This window comes from Emydura macquarii, unplaced genomic scaffold (genome assembly GCF_026122565.2).
Source record: "Emydura macquarii macquarii isolate MOO-44397 ecotype Brisbane River unplaced genomic scaffold, CSIRO-AGI_Emac_v2 contig_2170, whole genome shotgun sequence".
Classification (NCBI taxonomy): Eukaryota; Metazoa; Chordata; order Testudines; family Chelidae; genus Emydura; species Emydura macquarii.
This window is the reverse complement of record NW_027132307.1, coordinates 302,350-318,863: the sequence shown is the minus strand read 5'-3', so window position 1 is coordinate 318,863 and position 16,514 is coordinate 302,350. Positions and strand designations below refer to the sequence as shown.

The 16,514-nt window shown below is 48.5% G+C and overlaps 1 protein-coding gene and 1 pseudogene across 1 annotated transcript; both read left to right on the top strand.

The window, feature by feature from the left end:
* Positions 1-6,131: 6,131 nt before the first annotated feature.
* Positions 6,132-7,070, top strand: LOC137160183 (olfactory receptor 52P1-like). The gene has a single exon (XM_067558634.1). The coding sequence runs from the start codon at positions 6,132-6,134 to the stop codon at positions 7,068-7,070; it is 939 nt and encodes a 312-aa protein (XP_067414735.1).
* A 7,714-nt stretch (positions 7,071-14,784) lies between these two features.
* On the top strand, positions 14,785-15,723 carry LOC137160182 (olfactory receptor 52P1-like; annotated as a pseudogene).
* Positions 15,724-16,514: the final 791 nt, after the last annotated feature.

Genomic DNA, 16,514 nt, shown 5'->3' with positions numbered 1-16,514 from the left:
GGGACCCTCCATCATCCTTTCTCTGAATCTAGGGTCAATACTAGTTTACTGTCCTCCCCTTTGGCCTATCAGAAGCTACTCATGTGTTTCGCAAATACATGGCAGTTGTTGCAGCTGTTCTTAGGAAACAAAGGGTGCAGGTTTACCCTCACTTTGATGATTGGCTGATCAAAGGCCGCAGCAGGGCACAGGTGGTGTACAAAGTGAACTTGATACGGACAACCTTCGAGAAGCTAAGCCTGATAATAAATGTTCAGAAGTCAAGTATTATTTGAACATGTGAGAGAGTTATCAGAGGGGCAGTCCTCAACTCAGTCCAGGACAGAGCCTTCCTTCCAGAGGCCCGGGGCACCATCACAGAAGGTCTCAGAAGCCATCCTACCACCATTCAAAACTGCCTGAAACGTCTGTGGCATATGGCCATATGCACCCACATTGTGCAACATGCGAGATTGAGGCTCAGATCTCTGCAGTGCTGGCTAGTGTCAATGTATGGACCAGACAGGGACCGCTTAGACATGGTGATCACACTTCCTCCCTCAGTAACCAATACCCTCTTTTGGTGGTGTACCCAAGGTCAGTTTCTCGAGACAACACCCTTCACTGTCTCTGTTTAAGAACGCCTTGACATTGGGGTGGAGGGCTCATCTGGGGTCTTTGGTGCCAGGCGGAGCTCCTGCTGCATATCAATGTCAGAGAGTTCAGAGCAGTGCAGACTATCCAGAACCACCTGGAGGGCAAAGTTGTGTCAGTTCTTATAGACATCATGACAGCGTTGTTCTAAATAAACAGACAGCGTGGAGCACACTCCTCTCCCTTGTGCAGGAAGCCTCCGCCTGTGAGAATTCTGTGTGAGCCCCTCAATCCATCTTGACATTTCTTGTCTTCCGGGCACCCAGAATAAGCCAGCTGGTCATCTCAGCAGATCCCTCTAAAAACCAGGTGTGGTTCATTCACCCAGACACCATGAATAAAAATCTTCCAAATGTGGGGAGTTCCCCATGCAGGCTTTTTCGCAACAAGGCACAACAGGAAGTTCTCCTGCCTGAACCACAGCCCAGGATCGGTTGCAGGTGTATTCCTTCTATCTTGAAAGGACCATCTTTGCTATGTGTTCCGCCCGCTCCACTCACACACAGAGTTCTGCTGAAGGTCAGGAGGGAAGGAACTTCCATGATCCTGATAGACCCAGACCAGCCTCGTCAACATTGGTTCACCGCCCATCTGGATATTTTGGTGGAGACTCCAATTAGCCAGCTCAGGTCCCAGCTCTGATTACCCAGGACGAAGGTCGCCTACATCACCTGAATCTGGAGTCAATCCATCTCAGGGCCTGGAAGCTCATGATTCCCCACAGCCATATTTTACGGACAGTTGAAAATGGGAGCACGAATGCTGAGAGGTCACTGTAAACAATACAAGCAAACTCTCAAAGCGACAGAATAAATAAAGTTCCCAAAACTGGGTTGAGGATATTAGCAGCAGTTGTGAGAACTCTGAAGGGGGAGAATAGGGGCGCAGGACTGTTCCTGCACTGACTGGGGGAGAACGCACAGTGTGCGGGGCAGCGTGTGCAGTATCCATATCACAGTGGGGTGTAGTCCTGAAATAGGATAAAAGAAATAGCTTGAGATAAACAAGCACGGCTGTACCTCTGGGTCCTCATATGCCTTTCCTTACTGTTGGTCCCCATATGGGCACCCCATAATTCAGGGTTTGTTATCCCCACAACCCCCTGAGGAATGAAAATGCTTTCCCTATTTTACAGAGGGGAAACTAAGGCCTAAAGTAGATAACAAGATGAAATGTCCAGGGTCACACAGGACCTCTGTGGCCGAGCTAGGAATTGACCAGGTCACCTGAGTTCCAGACCAGCGCACGATCCACTAGATCCCACGGGAGGTTGTCAAAGGCACAAGGGCAGTGGGCAGCAGAGTCCCATTGAATGTGGATGGACAATGGCACCTGACTCACCATTGAACATCTCCCTTCATCTTCCCCACCCCAATGACAGCCTGTGCAGTTACTGGAGCTGGGATAAAGAGACAAAGGCTGTTAGTCCACAGGCTTCAGGACACGTGCTGATCAGTGAAGGGGGCTCAGGAAGCTGCACTTCCCCATAGCAGGATATTGCACCCTGAGGGGTTTATGACTAATCTGGGGCAATCTGTGCTGCCCTCTGTCAGAGAGGCTATCGGATGGGAGGGACTGTTACTGTGTGTGGAAATCCTACTTTTGAAACAAGGATGCACAAGAGTCTGTCCAGGTGCAGGTCTGAGTCTCAGGGATTCAGCACAGGGCTCATCAGCCGGGAGTAGCAGCAGATGCTCAGATTCAATGACGATGGGCAGCAGCACAGAAATGCTGATAGATAAATGAGCATGTCTAACCCTTGGCTCTTCTTTTCTCTCTGGGGTTTTAGCAGTGCAGGACAACTCTAGCAGGTCTGCAAGACTCAATTTTCCCTGACAATCTGAGCCACTGTTATCAGTGAATTTTCTCTTTACTCTCTGGAGAGGTTCTTAGGCTGAAATTCTCACAAGTCTATTTTCTGCCCTTCCACCTGCTCACGGAGCACAGGGAATTGTCCTGGACTCCTGGCCAACCTCAGAATCCTCAGGGACTGTATGGGGCAAACATAAAAGTTGCTGTCCAGAATTGCAAGTGTCAGACGTCAGATTCGTACACTGTTTCTCAGGTCATAGTAAGGAGATTTCCTCTCTCTGCTGCACGGGATTTCGGTGAGTTGCCTGTTTCTGCAGTAAAGTTAGTGCTAAGGGCTCCGGTAGGGTTCAAGTCAAGAACAATCTGGGCTGGAACACTCATGCACGTAGACTTGAATTGTTTAGTGTTGTCAGAAACACCAAGGGATTTAAAACTGGAACTAAATATTTATTGTAAATTGTTTAGACAAATATTTGTTTTAAAGATCTTTTCCTTGTCTCTTACAGTGTCCTTCTATCTATCTCAGTATCTTCCTTTTTCTTGGTCTGTTTGTTTTTTCTCTTGTTTGCTCAAATTTTCCAATTCAGCAACTTTACTGCCAAGTTAACACGTGAAGTACGAGTCTCTGCAGTGGCTATCTGGGATAGCAGAGATTTTACACAGGGTTTTACAGACTGGCCAGATTCAGCTCTCACATTCCGCCTTCACTCCAGATCACTCCAGATTGATACTAGCATAACTGAGGAGCAAAATCAGGGCCCCTGTGTTTGGAAATCACCGTCTTTCATGCCTGGTCTCAGAGTGCCACATAAACTGGGGGTCTTCCTTCAGACTCTTTCAGCACCCTAACAGAAAAGCTCTCGCTGCTGCAGGGCCTAAAGCCAGGATCTTCACAGCAGGAGCCTAAAGTTCCACACTAAGGGTGAAATCTTGGTCCCTTTCAGATCAATGGCAAAACTCCAATCAGGGCCAGGATTTCACCGCAAACCCACATTTAGGGACTAAAATAAAAGGGCTTATTTCCACTGTCTATGAGCCTCCATTGACTCCAACTGGAGTCGTCCAGTGGCCTCTAAGGATGGTGAGCTCAACTGGACCAGTGAAGAACTGAGAGGAGAGAAGCTGAACTCTTAAACTCACAGCTTAGAGGTTCAAAACAATTAGGGTGACAATATTTTTTCAGAGGAGAAGTCTCCTGTCTCTGTTCTCCTCCATAGGTCCTTCAATAGAGCAAAAGATGCACTAAAACGTAGCAAAAATAGAAGCATGTTTCTGTCTTATAGGAAACAGGGCAGCATTGGAAATCTGACCGGGCAACATCCAGAAACGGGGTGTGTGTTTCCGGGGGGGGGGAGGGTTCAGGATATGCAGTATCCAGATCACAGTGGCACAGAGTCCTGAAACAGGGTGAAATAGGGAACGGACATCCTGCCTAATTCACACACCTAAGAGATGTAAAGAGGCCTCCTACAATCTCCGTGGACAGAGGGGAGGCTCTAATGTGGACAAGATTGTCTCTGACACCTTCCTCCATCCAGCCCGTCCCTCCTCCTGTGACCAATCCCACAACATCCTCCTGGCAACTTCAGCTATTGCCAACATGGAAAAGCAACATCAGGAAGTTGTGTCTGGGTTTATAACTGGCGGGAATACGCTAAAGCTTTGTGTTGTTTTGAGGAAGAGTTACTCGTGCTGGCTCCTTTTAGTCTCCACGTCCTCTCTCCCCTCCCCTCGGGTCTGTCCCTCTCCTCTTCCCTGCACACGCTGAGCTGCTGCTGGGGTTCCCTTCACCCCCGGACAGGCTGTGCAGGCTGCTCCTCCTCCATCCCCCCTTTCCCGGTGAAGCTAGACCCAGAGTTTAACCCAGGCTGTGTAGATATTTGTACGAGCTATCATTGTGTGGTGTGTCCGGCACTTGGCTTTGGTCCTGGGTCAATGGGATCACTGTGTGGCAGCGCTGGGGATTGTGCATGTTGGGAGAAGGCTGTACATGGACAGGCGGGTGGCACTGGGGTTTTGGGGCAGGGACTGTGGGGGGTACATGGACAGGCAGGCAGCACTGCTGAAATTCAAATTTCTTTGTGATTGTTGGTCACAGTCCAGTGCTGGGAGTTTCCTGGCCCCAAGTATATCTGGGGAAAGTCTCTGGGCATCTTTCCCTTGGGAAGCAATAGACTTTTTCATCCTGGGTCTAAATTCATAAGTCGAATAAAAAAGCCTTCAGTACAGCTCAGGGACCAGTATCTAGGCAAAACGCCTCCAGCTGACTCCTCTATGTGCTGCAGGTACGTGTTCACAGATCCCCAGTCCAGAAGGGACCACTGTGATCATCTAGTCTGACCTCCTGCATATCACAGTCCAGAGACCTACTCCCAAAGGATTCCTAGAGCAGAGCTTATAGAGAAACATCCAACATTAGTTTAGAAATTCTCAGTGGTGGAGAATCTGCCACAATGATGGTAAATTGCTCCAGAGGTTAATTACTCTCCATGTTTAAAAAGTGCACACCTTATTTATACCCAGTATTTGTCTATCTTCAACTCCCAGCCATTGGATAGTGTTAGATGTTTCTATGCTAGCCTGAAAAACCCATTATTCAATATTTGTTCCCTATCTGGGTAGTTGTAGACTGTTATCAAGTCACCCCTTAACTATCTCTGTGTATCAACATGAATCTTTAATTGTGGACACCAGAACTGAACACATTATTCCAGCAGCAGGTGCACCAGATACCCCTGTTTATCATCCCTGGATCACATTAGCTCTTTTGGCTACAGGGTCACACAGGGATCTCATGTTTAGCTAATTATCCCTGCATCCCCCCCAAATCTTGTTCAGAGTCACTGCTACCAACGAAAGAGTCTCCCATTGTGTAAGCATTGCCTGCCTTCTTTGTTCTTCGAACATATATCGTTTGCTTTGACCCAGTTTACCAACCAATCCAGATCGCTCTGAATTAGTGACCTGTCCTCTTCATTATTTACGATTTCCCAATTTTAGAGGCATCTGCAAAATGTATCAGTATTCAAGCATGAGAAGGGTAAACAGCTGAGTGCTGATGCATGTCTCTGCTCACCCTTGTCAGTTAACAAGGCAGAATAATGAAACCACTTCACTTGTTATGTCTCAGAGAAAGCTGGGTGCCTTCAAGAAAGTGTCTCACCAAAAGAAACAAGGGAACTAACAGAGCACAAAGTCCCAGCCTGGCATGACAGTGTCTGTTTCCGTGGGGAAAACTTGGCTACTTTGCAAAAGAGGAATAGCACTGTGGAGCAGACCAATGATCCATCCAGTCCAGCTTCCTCTCTCGGACAGCGACACCCCAGGGGCTGCTGAAGAAGGTGTTGGGGGGATAACCTGACCTTCAGAAGGGTGTCACATGAACGCCTAACCACCAGAAATCAGCTTGTGCCCTGACAAATCGGGGCATATATGCTTTCCAAGATATTTATTTAGCATTTTCATGTGGCAACCCTAGGAATGGACAGGTCACACTCGGCCTACATAATTTGGTGCCTTCTGCAAAGGTTGCCCCCTCACTGCTCACCCCCCTTTCTAGATAGTTAGTAAAAGTGAAATATTTACTGTGTTATTAGTTATCCAGTGTGTGACCCTCCTCCCTCTGCTTCTCTCCCTTCACAGGCACCCTGAATATTGCTGAGCCTGATCGGTGCTTCGACCATCTCATGGGGGCTTTCAACCTCACCCTCTCCGATCCATCAACATTCATCCTAAATGGCATCCCGGGCCTGGAAGCTGCCCACATCTGGATTTCCATCCCTTTCTCTACATTCTACATCATCAGCCTGCTGGGAAATATCACGATTCTGTTTGTTGTCAGTAAAGAGCAGACCCTGCACAAGCCCATGTACCTGCTGCTCTGCATGCTGGCGCTCACAGACATCGGCATGTCTTCCTGTGTCGTGCCGAAGGCACTGTGCATATTTTGGTTTCATTACAAAGCCATCACTGTGGATGGCTGCCACACCCAGATGTTCTTCCTTTACGTGTTTACAGCTACGCACTCAGCCGTCCTCTCAACAATGGCCTTCGATCGCTATGTCGCCATATGTGATCCTCTGAGATACGCCACCATCCTCACCAATGCACGAATCGCTAAGCTAGGGCTAGTGGGTTTGATACGAGCTGTTCTCTTGGTTCTCCCATTGCCCCTGCTACTGCGCAGGCTGCCATTCTGCGCTAACCGTGTTATCCACCACACATACTGCGAGTACATGGCTGTGGTGAAGTTATCGTGTGGGGACACAACAGTCAACAGGATATACAGCTTGGTGATAACATTAGTGATCATTGGGTCAGACCTGACCCTCATTGGTCTGTCCTATGGGCTGATCATCAGGGCTGTCCTCAAGATCTCCTCCAAGAAAGCCCACCAGAAAGCCCTCAACACCTGCACAGCCCACATCTGTGTGATGTTGATGTCTTACACTCCCGTCCTCTTCTCCGTCCTGACACACAGGTTCGGTCAGGACATCGCTGCCCACGTTCACATCCTCTTGGTCAACCTCTATGTCCTTGTGCCCCCCATGCTCAACCCTATCATTTATGGGGTCAAAACCAAAGAGCTTCGTGATAAAGTGGGAAAATACACCTGCAGAATGTGATCGCCTGGGACCACTGACTTTAAACCTGCGTGACAGGAGGGGGAAAGGATGTCTCTTCGTTAATCAAGTGTGCACTCTCTAATTTGGCTGAGCTTAGCCTATTGGCAGTTCACAGTCTGATAAGTTCCTCACGCCTAATGTCTTATCACTCCATCACCAAGAACTGCTCTCTCCGACCATCACCTGATCTCTTTCTGTGTCACTCTTCCTCCTCCAGCCCTACACACCCTGTGACTTGGCCTTTTCATGTCCTCCACACCTCCAGCGATGGTGGCTTCTCATATGTCCTCAGCCCCATTTTCCAGCAGTATGTTTGTTGATTCTCACCATTTCTCACTCTCCTCCATCTTTGACTCTTTTACCCCTCTCTGCCATCACAGGATTCCCAACTCTGACCTCTACCAGTCCCCAACAATCCCTTCCAGTCCTTAGTCTCCCCAAATCGGTCTCTCTGAATTCTTAACTAGCAATAAGTTGGAGTTTCCCCTTTTGGTTTGTCCTTTCCAAAAACATGAAATCTGCCCTCAATTATCAGTTCATTTTGGGGCATACATTGTACACAGACTGGGGTCAAAATAAACAGAAAGTCTATTGAATAGAAAAATCACAGATACAAAGATGAAGGATGGAAGAATCCCATGCACTGCTACAGACTGGGGATCTACTGGCTAGGCAGCAGTTAGGCAGAAAAGGACCTGAGTGTTATAGTAGAGACTGGGCTGCATTATTAGGAACATTGCCAGCAGATTGAGGGGAGTGATTATTCTATTCCATTTGGCATTGGTGAGGCCACATTTGGTGTATTGCATCCAGTTTTGGGCCTCCCGCTATAGGAAGCATGTGGACAAATTGGATAGAGTCTATCCAAGGGCAACAAAAATGATGAGGGGGCTGGAGACCATGATTTATGGGGAGAGGCTGAGGGAAATAGGCTTATTTATTCTTCAGAAGAGAACAATGAGGGGGGATTGATAGCAGCCTTTGACTAACTGAAAGGGGGTTCCAGGAAGGATGGAGCTAGCCTGTTCTCAGTGGTGGTAGATGACAGAAAAAGGAGCAATGGTCTCAAGTTGCAGTGGGGGAGGTCTAGGTTGGATATTCGGAATAACTTTTTCCCTTGGAGGGTGGTGAAGCACTGGAATGTGTTACCTGGGGAGGTGGTGGAATCTCCATCTTTACAAAGCCCTGGCTGGGATGATTTAACTGGGGTTGGTCCTGCTTTGAGCAGAGGGTTGGACTAAATGACCTTCTGAAGTCCCTTCCAACCCTAATCTTCTATGATTCTATGATTCTATGAAATAATGAGGAAAAGCAAACAGATGAGTTACACAGAAAATAAACAAAGATGCAACCTCAGGCTTTCCACATCTGTAGTAGTCATTTTCCTTATCTAATACAAGTTACCTGTATTCTCTGAAGAGTTTTGGCAAAGGCTCTGGGGGTTTTTACACCTTCCACTATAGCATGGGGCATGTCTCACTTTTTGGTGTATTTTCTGTACTTTAAGGTCATTAAACCATGATTTTAGAGAACTTTAATAACTCAGTAATAGGGCAGGGGCTATTAGAGGGGTGTATGGGGGAGATTCTGTGACCTGCATTGTGCAGAATGTCAGACTAAATGATCATATTAGTCCCTTCTGACCTTAGAGTCTCTGAGCCCACGTGTTTTCCTCGTGCCCTCTGTCATCAAGGGGATTCCAGTTGTAAGCGGGAGAACTTTCCTTGCTTGTACAATACCCCGGTAGAACTGGTTAGCAAAAGGATCTGAGTCCCTGCTCCCACTCCCTTTACCCAGAGGCCCCACTTGACCTTGAGGGCTCCCCTCCCACTCCCCTGTGTGGTGGGGTGCCCGTAACCCTGACAAGGCTGGGCCCAGAATTTCTGGGGCTCGACCCCCCATCTTGCCGTGGTCCCTTAGGGCAGGGGCTAGGGTGTCCCCACTCCGGGGTACTAACTCTGCACTGGGCACTTCCCTGCCCCATTGATCAGTGCACACAATACAAAGCAACACAATTTATTACACAAACAGCAATCAAATCAATTAAAAATTAAGAAAAGAGTAAAAAGGTTAAAGGCAAACATCCCAACACTGCCCCTGGCCCGGGGCACCACGCACAGTGTCTCTGGGGTTCACAGTCTGTCACACATTGCAGGCCCACTGTCCAGGCCCTGCAGGAATGCTGCAGGAATGCAGAGTCAGCCCCCTGCTCTGCCAGTAGCCACACACTCCCAAAGTCCCTTTTGTTCTCCCCAGCTGCTCACCACACCCAGCTCCAGACTGCTCCTGCCCCAGCTCGCTCTGCTCCATGCAGCTGTGCTTCGCTTTCTGGGATGCCCCTCTGCTCTGCTGCTGTAGGTTGGGTCAGCTTGGTTCCATTCAGCTTTCTGTGCACCTCTTCCAGCCTTCCAGCTGCTGGCTGCTTTCTCCTTAGCTTGGTCAGTTCTGCCCCTGCACACCCCAGCAGGCAGCCCCAGCTCACACAGAGAGCTGGGCTCCCCCCACCCTCCTGGCTCTCTCATTAGCCTGCCCGCCCTGTCAATCAGGCTGACCTGAGTTGGCCTCTCTCCACTGGCCCTGGGGGCTGTCCTTTCCAGGGTCCTGCTTCCTCCAGAGATGGCCAATCAAAAAGACCCACTAAGTTTCAGTAAGGGGCTAATAGACCCCTTACACAGTCAAGAACAATCTGGGCAGGAATTCTCCAGCACGGAGACTTGAACTGTTTAGTATTCTCAGAAACATGAAGGGATTTAAAACTGGAACTAAAGATTCATTGTAAATAGTTTAAACAAATACTTCTGTTAAGATCATTTCCTTGTCTCTCACTGAGACAGATGGAAGGAGACTATCTCCCTTTTTTAAAGTCTCTGTGGTTTTTTCTCTGGTTGTCTCAAATTTTCCAGTTCAGCAATGTTACTGCCAGGTTAACACGTGTAGCCAAAGCCTGTGTCATGGGTATCTGTGATACCCGAGATTTCACACCAAGAATGGGTTACAGGGCTTTACATTCTGGCCAGATTCTGATCTCACATTCTGCCTTCAGTGGCTCACTCCAGATTGATGCTGGCATTACCGATTTAAGCAATATCAGGGCCCTGTGTTTTGAAATCCCCATCTTTCATGCCCGGTCTCAGGATGCCACATAAACTGGGGGTCATTCTTCAGACTCTTTCAGCACCCTAACAGAATAGCTCTCACTGCTGCAGGACCTGATCTTCACAGCAGGGAGCCTAAATTTGCACACTAAGTGTGAAATATTGGTCCCATTCAGATCAATGGCAAAACTCCCATCAGGGCCAGGATTTCACCCCAAATCCACATTTAGGGACTGAAATAAAAGGCCTGATTTTCACCGGAGATGAGCCTCTAATGGCTTCAACTGGAGTCGTCCTGCAGCCTCTAAGGATGGGTGAGCACATCTGGACCAGAGAAGAACTGACAGGAGAGTAGCTGAAATCTGAAACTCACAGCTTAGAGGTTCAAAACGATTCAGGTGACATTTTTTTTCATGCAGGAGAGGGGGGCTGCTTTGTCTGTTCCCCTGCATCTCTGGTTCTATAGAGGATGAGAAGTCCCAAAATGCAGTAAAAATAAAAGTATGTTTTTGGCTTAGAAGAAACCAGACAGTGTTGGGAATCTCATTAGCAGAGACTCCCACACACACAGTGTGTGTGGCGGGGTGGGACGTGCAGTATCCAGATGGCAGTGGTGCAGAGTCCTGAAACAAGGTGAAATAGGGAATGGACATCCTGCCTAATTCACACACTACAGAGGTGTAACTAGACCTCCTGCAATCTCCCAGGGCAGGTGGGTGTTTGAGACTGTAATGTAGCATAGACACACTGTAGTAGATTGTCTCTGACACCTTCCTCCATCCAGCCCATCCTCCTCCTGTGACCAATACCTCAACAACTAAAGCATTGAGTCGTTTTGAGGAAGAGTTACTCGCGGTGGCTCCTTTTAGCCTCCACGTCCTCTCTCCCCTCCACTCAGGTCTGTCCTTCTCCTCTTCCCTGCACACGCTGAGCTGCTGCTGGGGTTCCCTTCACCCTGGACAGGCTGTGCAGGCAGCTCCTCCTACATCCCCCCGTTTCCCCGGTGCAGCCAGACACAGAGTTTAACGCAGGCTGTGTAGATATTTGTACGAGCTGTCACTGTGTGGTGTGTCCAGCACCTGGTGTTTGTCCTGGGTAAGTGGGATCACTGTTTATCAGAGCTGGGGATGGTGGAGGCAGAGAGTGGGGTGTACACGGACAGGAAGGCAGCACAGCTGAAATTTCATTTTTCTTTCTGATTGTTGGTCTCAGGCCAGTGCTGGGAACTTCCCTGACCCCAACTTTATCTGGGCTGCTGTCAGGCCTCTTTCTTCTGGTGAGCCAGAGAATTGCAGCCTGGGTGTCACAACATTTACTAATTCCTGTTTCCAGTTTTTTTTAAGGTTGTTGAATGTTAATTACACAACTTCAGGCATTTCCCCAGTGGAAAGAACCATTGATCTTTGCTCCTCAGCTGGTTCCATCTCCCATCTGATCTGATCCCGTCTATAATCTCCTTCCCCCTCCCAGGCTGCCCCGATTCCAACACTACGCTGGGCGCCAGCATCTTCTCCAGGCTTCCTAGTCACCCATGGCCCCCACAGCCTCCAAGCCCCTCACGCTCTCCACAACTCTTCCGTCCCTTGCCTGGGGGGGATCAGTGACAGTTGCTCTCTGGTGAGGAACATCACACACACCGTGGTAGATGCCAAGGCACCTGTGCTGTGCTCCTGCTCTTGTTGCTCCCACGCACACCGTGTGGGGTTTCAGGGACTGCTGCACAGCAACAAGGAGGAAGCTGAGAAGTGTGCACAGTGTATAATGAGAGCTGGGAATGCTGGGTCCTGTCAGTGTGAGGTAACAACAGCTGCCGTGTGCAGGAGCCCCTGGCCGCTGGCTGACACAGTGAGCCACTGGGACCCAGACACTAATTCCAGCACTGTCTGGGATCATTCGTTCGCCATTAATGGGACCATTGTACATACATTCCTCAGGGTGGAGAATTTATAGCGTCAGGTGAGCCATTAATCTCAATGAGTATAACAAATGCCTTCAGTAAGGCACAGGCACAAGCTTGCAGGCAAAATGCCTCCAGATGATTCCTGTCTGTGCTGCAGGGACGTGTTCACAGAGCCCTCAGCTCTAAGGCACCACTGTGATCATCTAGTCTGACCTCCTGTATCGCACAGGCCAGAGACCTGCCCCCAAGGAATTCCTAGAGCAGAGCTTAGAATCCTAGAATCATAGAGTTGGAAGGGACCTCTGGAGCTGCTGCTGGGGTTCCCTTCACCCCGGACAGGCTGTGCAGGTGGCTCCTCCTCCATCCCCCCGTTTCCCCGGCACAGGGAGACACAAAGTTTAACCCAGGCTGTGTAGATATTTGTACGAGCTGTCACTGTGTGGTGTGTCCGGCACCTGGCTTTGGTCCTGGGTAAGTGGGATCACTGTGTGGCAGGGCTGGGGATTGTGCGGGTTGGGAGAAGGCTGTACATGGACAGGCAGGTGGCACTGGGGTTGTGGGGCAGGGACTGTGGGGTACATGGACAGGCAGGCAGCACTGCAGAAATTCAATTTTTCTTTCTGATTGTTGGTCCCAGGCCAATGCTGGGAGTTTCCTGGCCCCGACTGTGTCTGGGCCGGTCTCTGGGCCTCTTTCCCTTGAGAAGCCACAGACTTTTTCCCCTTGGTGCTAAATTCATAAGTCAAATAAAAATGCCTTCAGTACGGCTCAGGGACCAGTTTCCAGGCAAAATGCCTCCAGCTGACTCCTCTATGTGCTGCAGGGATGTGTTCACAGATACCCAGGCCAGAAAGGACCACTGTGATCATCTAGTTTGCCTCTTAGCTTTCAGCTACATGCTTAAACTGTCTTTGTGACAAACTTCATGTTTCCACAGGCGGCAGGTCTCTGGCCTGTGCTATACCAGAGGTCAGTTAGGAATGCGCTGAGCGATAAGCATAGTCAGCAAGGTGTGGGCGAAAGTTTTCTCGGAAACTAAGAAATAAGGTAAGTAAACTGCCCGACTGTCTTTCTTTTTTCTGAAGTTGTATTTTTCCATTTTAACAATGAGCTATGCCCATGCCTTCCTTTGTAACCAAATACGGAGAGTTCCTTGTAGAGCTGTATAGGCGACTCTGTTTGTGCAAACTCACTGTTATTTCTTCTTTGTATCACGCATGCTTAATGCACTTTTGCTGTATAACAATGACTTGGGGATAAATCTGTATAAAAAACCCCACGTGATGCAGATCAGGGGCGCAGTTCAGCTGAAGCTGTTGCCCCAGGTAATTACCTTGTAATAAAGGTCCTTTCCTTGCCCACCCAAGCAAAAGTGAAGACTGTGTTTTCTTCTACACACCAAAGAATTCCTAGAGCAGAGTTTATAGAGAAACTTTCAACCTTGGTTTAGAAATGCTCAGTGAGAGAGAATCTGCCATGAGCCTTGGTAAATTGCTCCAATGGTTAAGTACTCTCCATGGTTAAAAAGTGTACACCTTCTTTATAGTCAGCATTTGTCTAACTTCAACTCCCAGCCATTGGATGGTGTTAGACGTAAGAGTCACTGCTTCTCATGATAGAGTCCTGCATTGTGTAAGCATCACCTACCTTCTTTGTTCTTAGAACACATATTGTTGGCCTCGACCCAGTTTACCAACCAATCCATATCGCTCTGAATCAGTGTTCTGTCCTCTTCTTTATTTACAATCTCCCAATTTTTGTGGAATCTGCAAACGTTAACAGTATTCAAGCATGAGAAGGGGAAGCAGCTGGGTTGCTGACGGGTGTCTCTGGTTACCCCTCTCAGTTAATAAGGCAGAATAACAAAACCCCTGTACTTGTTATGTCTCAGAGAAAGCTGGGTGCCTTCAGGAAAGTGTTTCACCACAAGAAACAAGGGAACTAACAGAGCACAAAGTCCCAGCCTGGCATGATTGTGTCTGTTTCCGTGGGGAAAACTTGGCTTCTTTGCAAAAGAGGAATTGCTTTGTGGAGCACACCAATGATCCATCCACTCCAGCGTCCTCTCTGACAGTGACACCCCAGGAGCTCCTGAAGAAGGTGTTGGGGGGATAATATAGTACAGGCTTTCCAAGATATTTATTTAGCTCTATGTATTGTAACAGAACATTCTTACTATCCATGCAAATATCCCAAACATCTGATTCTTGCTTAGCTCCTGGTTTCAACTTCATCTTGTGGCAATGAGTTCCTCTGTCTAATAATGCACTCAGTGAAGAATGCATTCTCTTCACTAGACCTAATGGCTTATTGGGAGCCAGAGACTAAAATGCAGTAAAGGAGACTGTGTATATTTTGTTTTAGCTTCTTGGTAACCAGTGTGGGGAATCAGAAACACTGTTTGTGGCTGGTTGGGAAGTCTAACTTCAGTGTCACCCACCAGTGCTGGGAGAATCTGCTCTCCTTTAACACCCTGCCCTGACCTTGAAATATTCAGGTGGCAACCCTAAGCATGGGACTGGTCACACTTGGCTTAAACAATTTGGTGCCATCTGCAAAGGTTGCCACCTAACTGCTCACCCCCCTTTCCAGATAGATAGTAACAATGAAATATTTACCGTACTATTTGTTATCCAGTGCGTGACCCTCCTCCCTCTGCTTCTCTCCCTTCACAGGCACCCTGAATATCACTGAGTCTGATAGATGCTTCACCCATCTAATGGCAGTTTTCAACCTCACCCCCTCCGATCCATCAACATTCATCCTAATTGGCATCCCGGGGCTGGAAGCTGCTCACATCTGGATTTCCATCCCTTTCTCTACATTCTACCTCGTCAGCCTGGTGGGAAATTTCATGGTTCTGTTTGTTGTCAGCAAAGAGCAGACCCTGCACAAGCCCATGTACCTGCTGCTCTGCATGCTGGCACTTACAGACATCAGCATTTCTACCTGTGTCATGCCGAAGGCACTGTGCATATTTTGGTTCCATTCCAAACACATCACTGTGGACGGCTGTATCACCCAGATGTTTTTCTTTAACACAGTTATGACTATGCAATCAGCCGTCCTCGTGACAATGGCCTTCGATCGCTACGTCGCCATATGTGACCCTCTGAGATACGCCACCATCTTCAGCAATGCATGAATCGCTAAGCTAGGGCTAGTGGGTTTGATACGAGCTGTTCTCTTGGTTCTGCCAGAGCCCCTGCTACTGCGGAGGCTGCCATTCTGTGCCAACCGCGTTATCCCGCACACGTACTGCGAGCACATGGCTGTGGTGAAGATGTCGTGTGGGGACACCACAGTCAGTCGGACGTACAGCCTGGTGATAGCATTAGTGATCATCGGGTTAGACCTGACACTCATTGGCCTGTCCTACAGGCTGATCATCAGGTCTGTCCTCAGGCTCTCCTCCAAGAAAGCCCACCAGAAAGCCCTCAACACCTGCACAGCCCACATCTGTGTGATGCTGATATCTTATACTCCCTTCCTCTTCTCCATCCTGACACACAGGTTCGGTCAGGACATCCCTGCCCATGTTCACATCCTCTTGGCCAACCTCTATCTCCTTGTGCCCCCCATGCTCAACCCTATCATTTATGGGGTCAAAACCAAAGAGCTTCGTGACAAAGTGGGAAAATACATCTGCAGAATGTGATCGCCTGGGGCCACTGACTTTAAACCTGCGTGACAGGAGGGAAACGATGTCACCTCATTAATTAAGGGTGCTCTGTCCCAATGTGACTATGCTCAACCTTGTGGCAGTTCACAGTCTGAAAAGTTTCTCACACTTAATGTCCTATCATTCCATCACCAAGCACTGCTGTCTCAGACCATCACCTGATCTCTGTTAGCATCACTATACTCCCATACCCCCTCACACCCTGTCATTCGGCCTTTCCATGACATCCACACCACCAGCGATGATGATTTCTGATATGGATGGAGATTCCACCACCTCCCCAGGTAACCCATTCCAGTGCTTCACCACCCACCTCGTGAAAAACTTTTTCCTAATATCCAAGGGTGAAGGGGTTAAAACACTCAGAATATTAAATCTAGGGGAAGTTCACCCTGAACCCCAGAAGGAGTCACATGGAGGCCATGAGCCAAAATACAGAGCAGCAAGACATTAAACATAGAGGAGAAAAGCCAAAAAAGAGAACTGCTAGGACAATGATACACAGGGAGAGCAGAGAAGCAGACGGATAATGGGTTTTCAGGTATTTCCACCATGGAGAAAAATATCCAGGAGTGTGTCCTTTTCAATGTACATCTCCAAATGCCCCCGGAGGAGGGAGGGGTAAACAGTCAAATCAGAGCATGGACCATTTAATTATTAGAGAGCTCAGTACAGTTATCTTAGCTATAAAAGACCCCTGAAGCTCATAGAAAGGTCATTACAGATTGGAATAAAAGCGTAAGCAGGAAGGAAAGACTCGATATGCC

Bases quoted from the DNA above. Each gene is read 5' to 3' on its own strand.
- LOC137160183 (XM_067558634.1), top strand. From the start codon at position 6,132: ATGGGGGCTTTCAACCTCACCCTCTCCGATCCATCAACATTCATCCTA.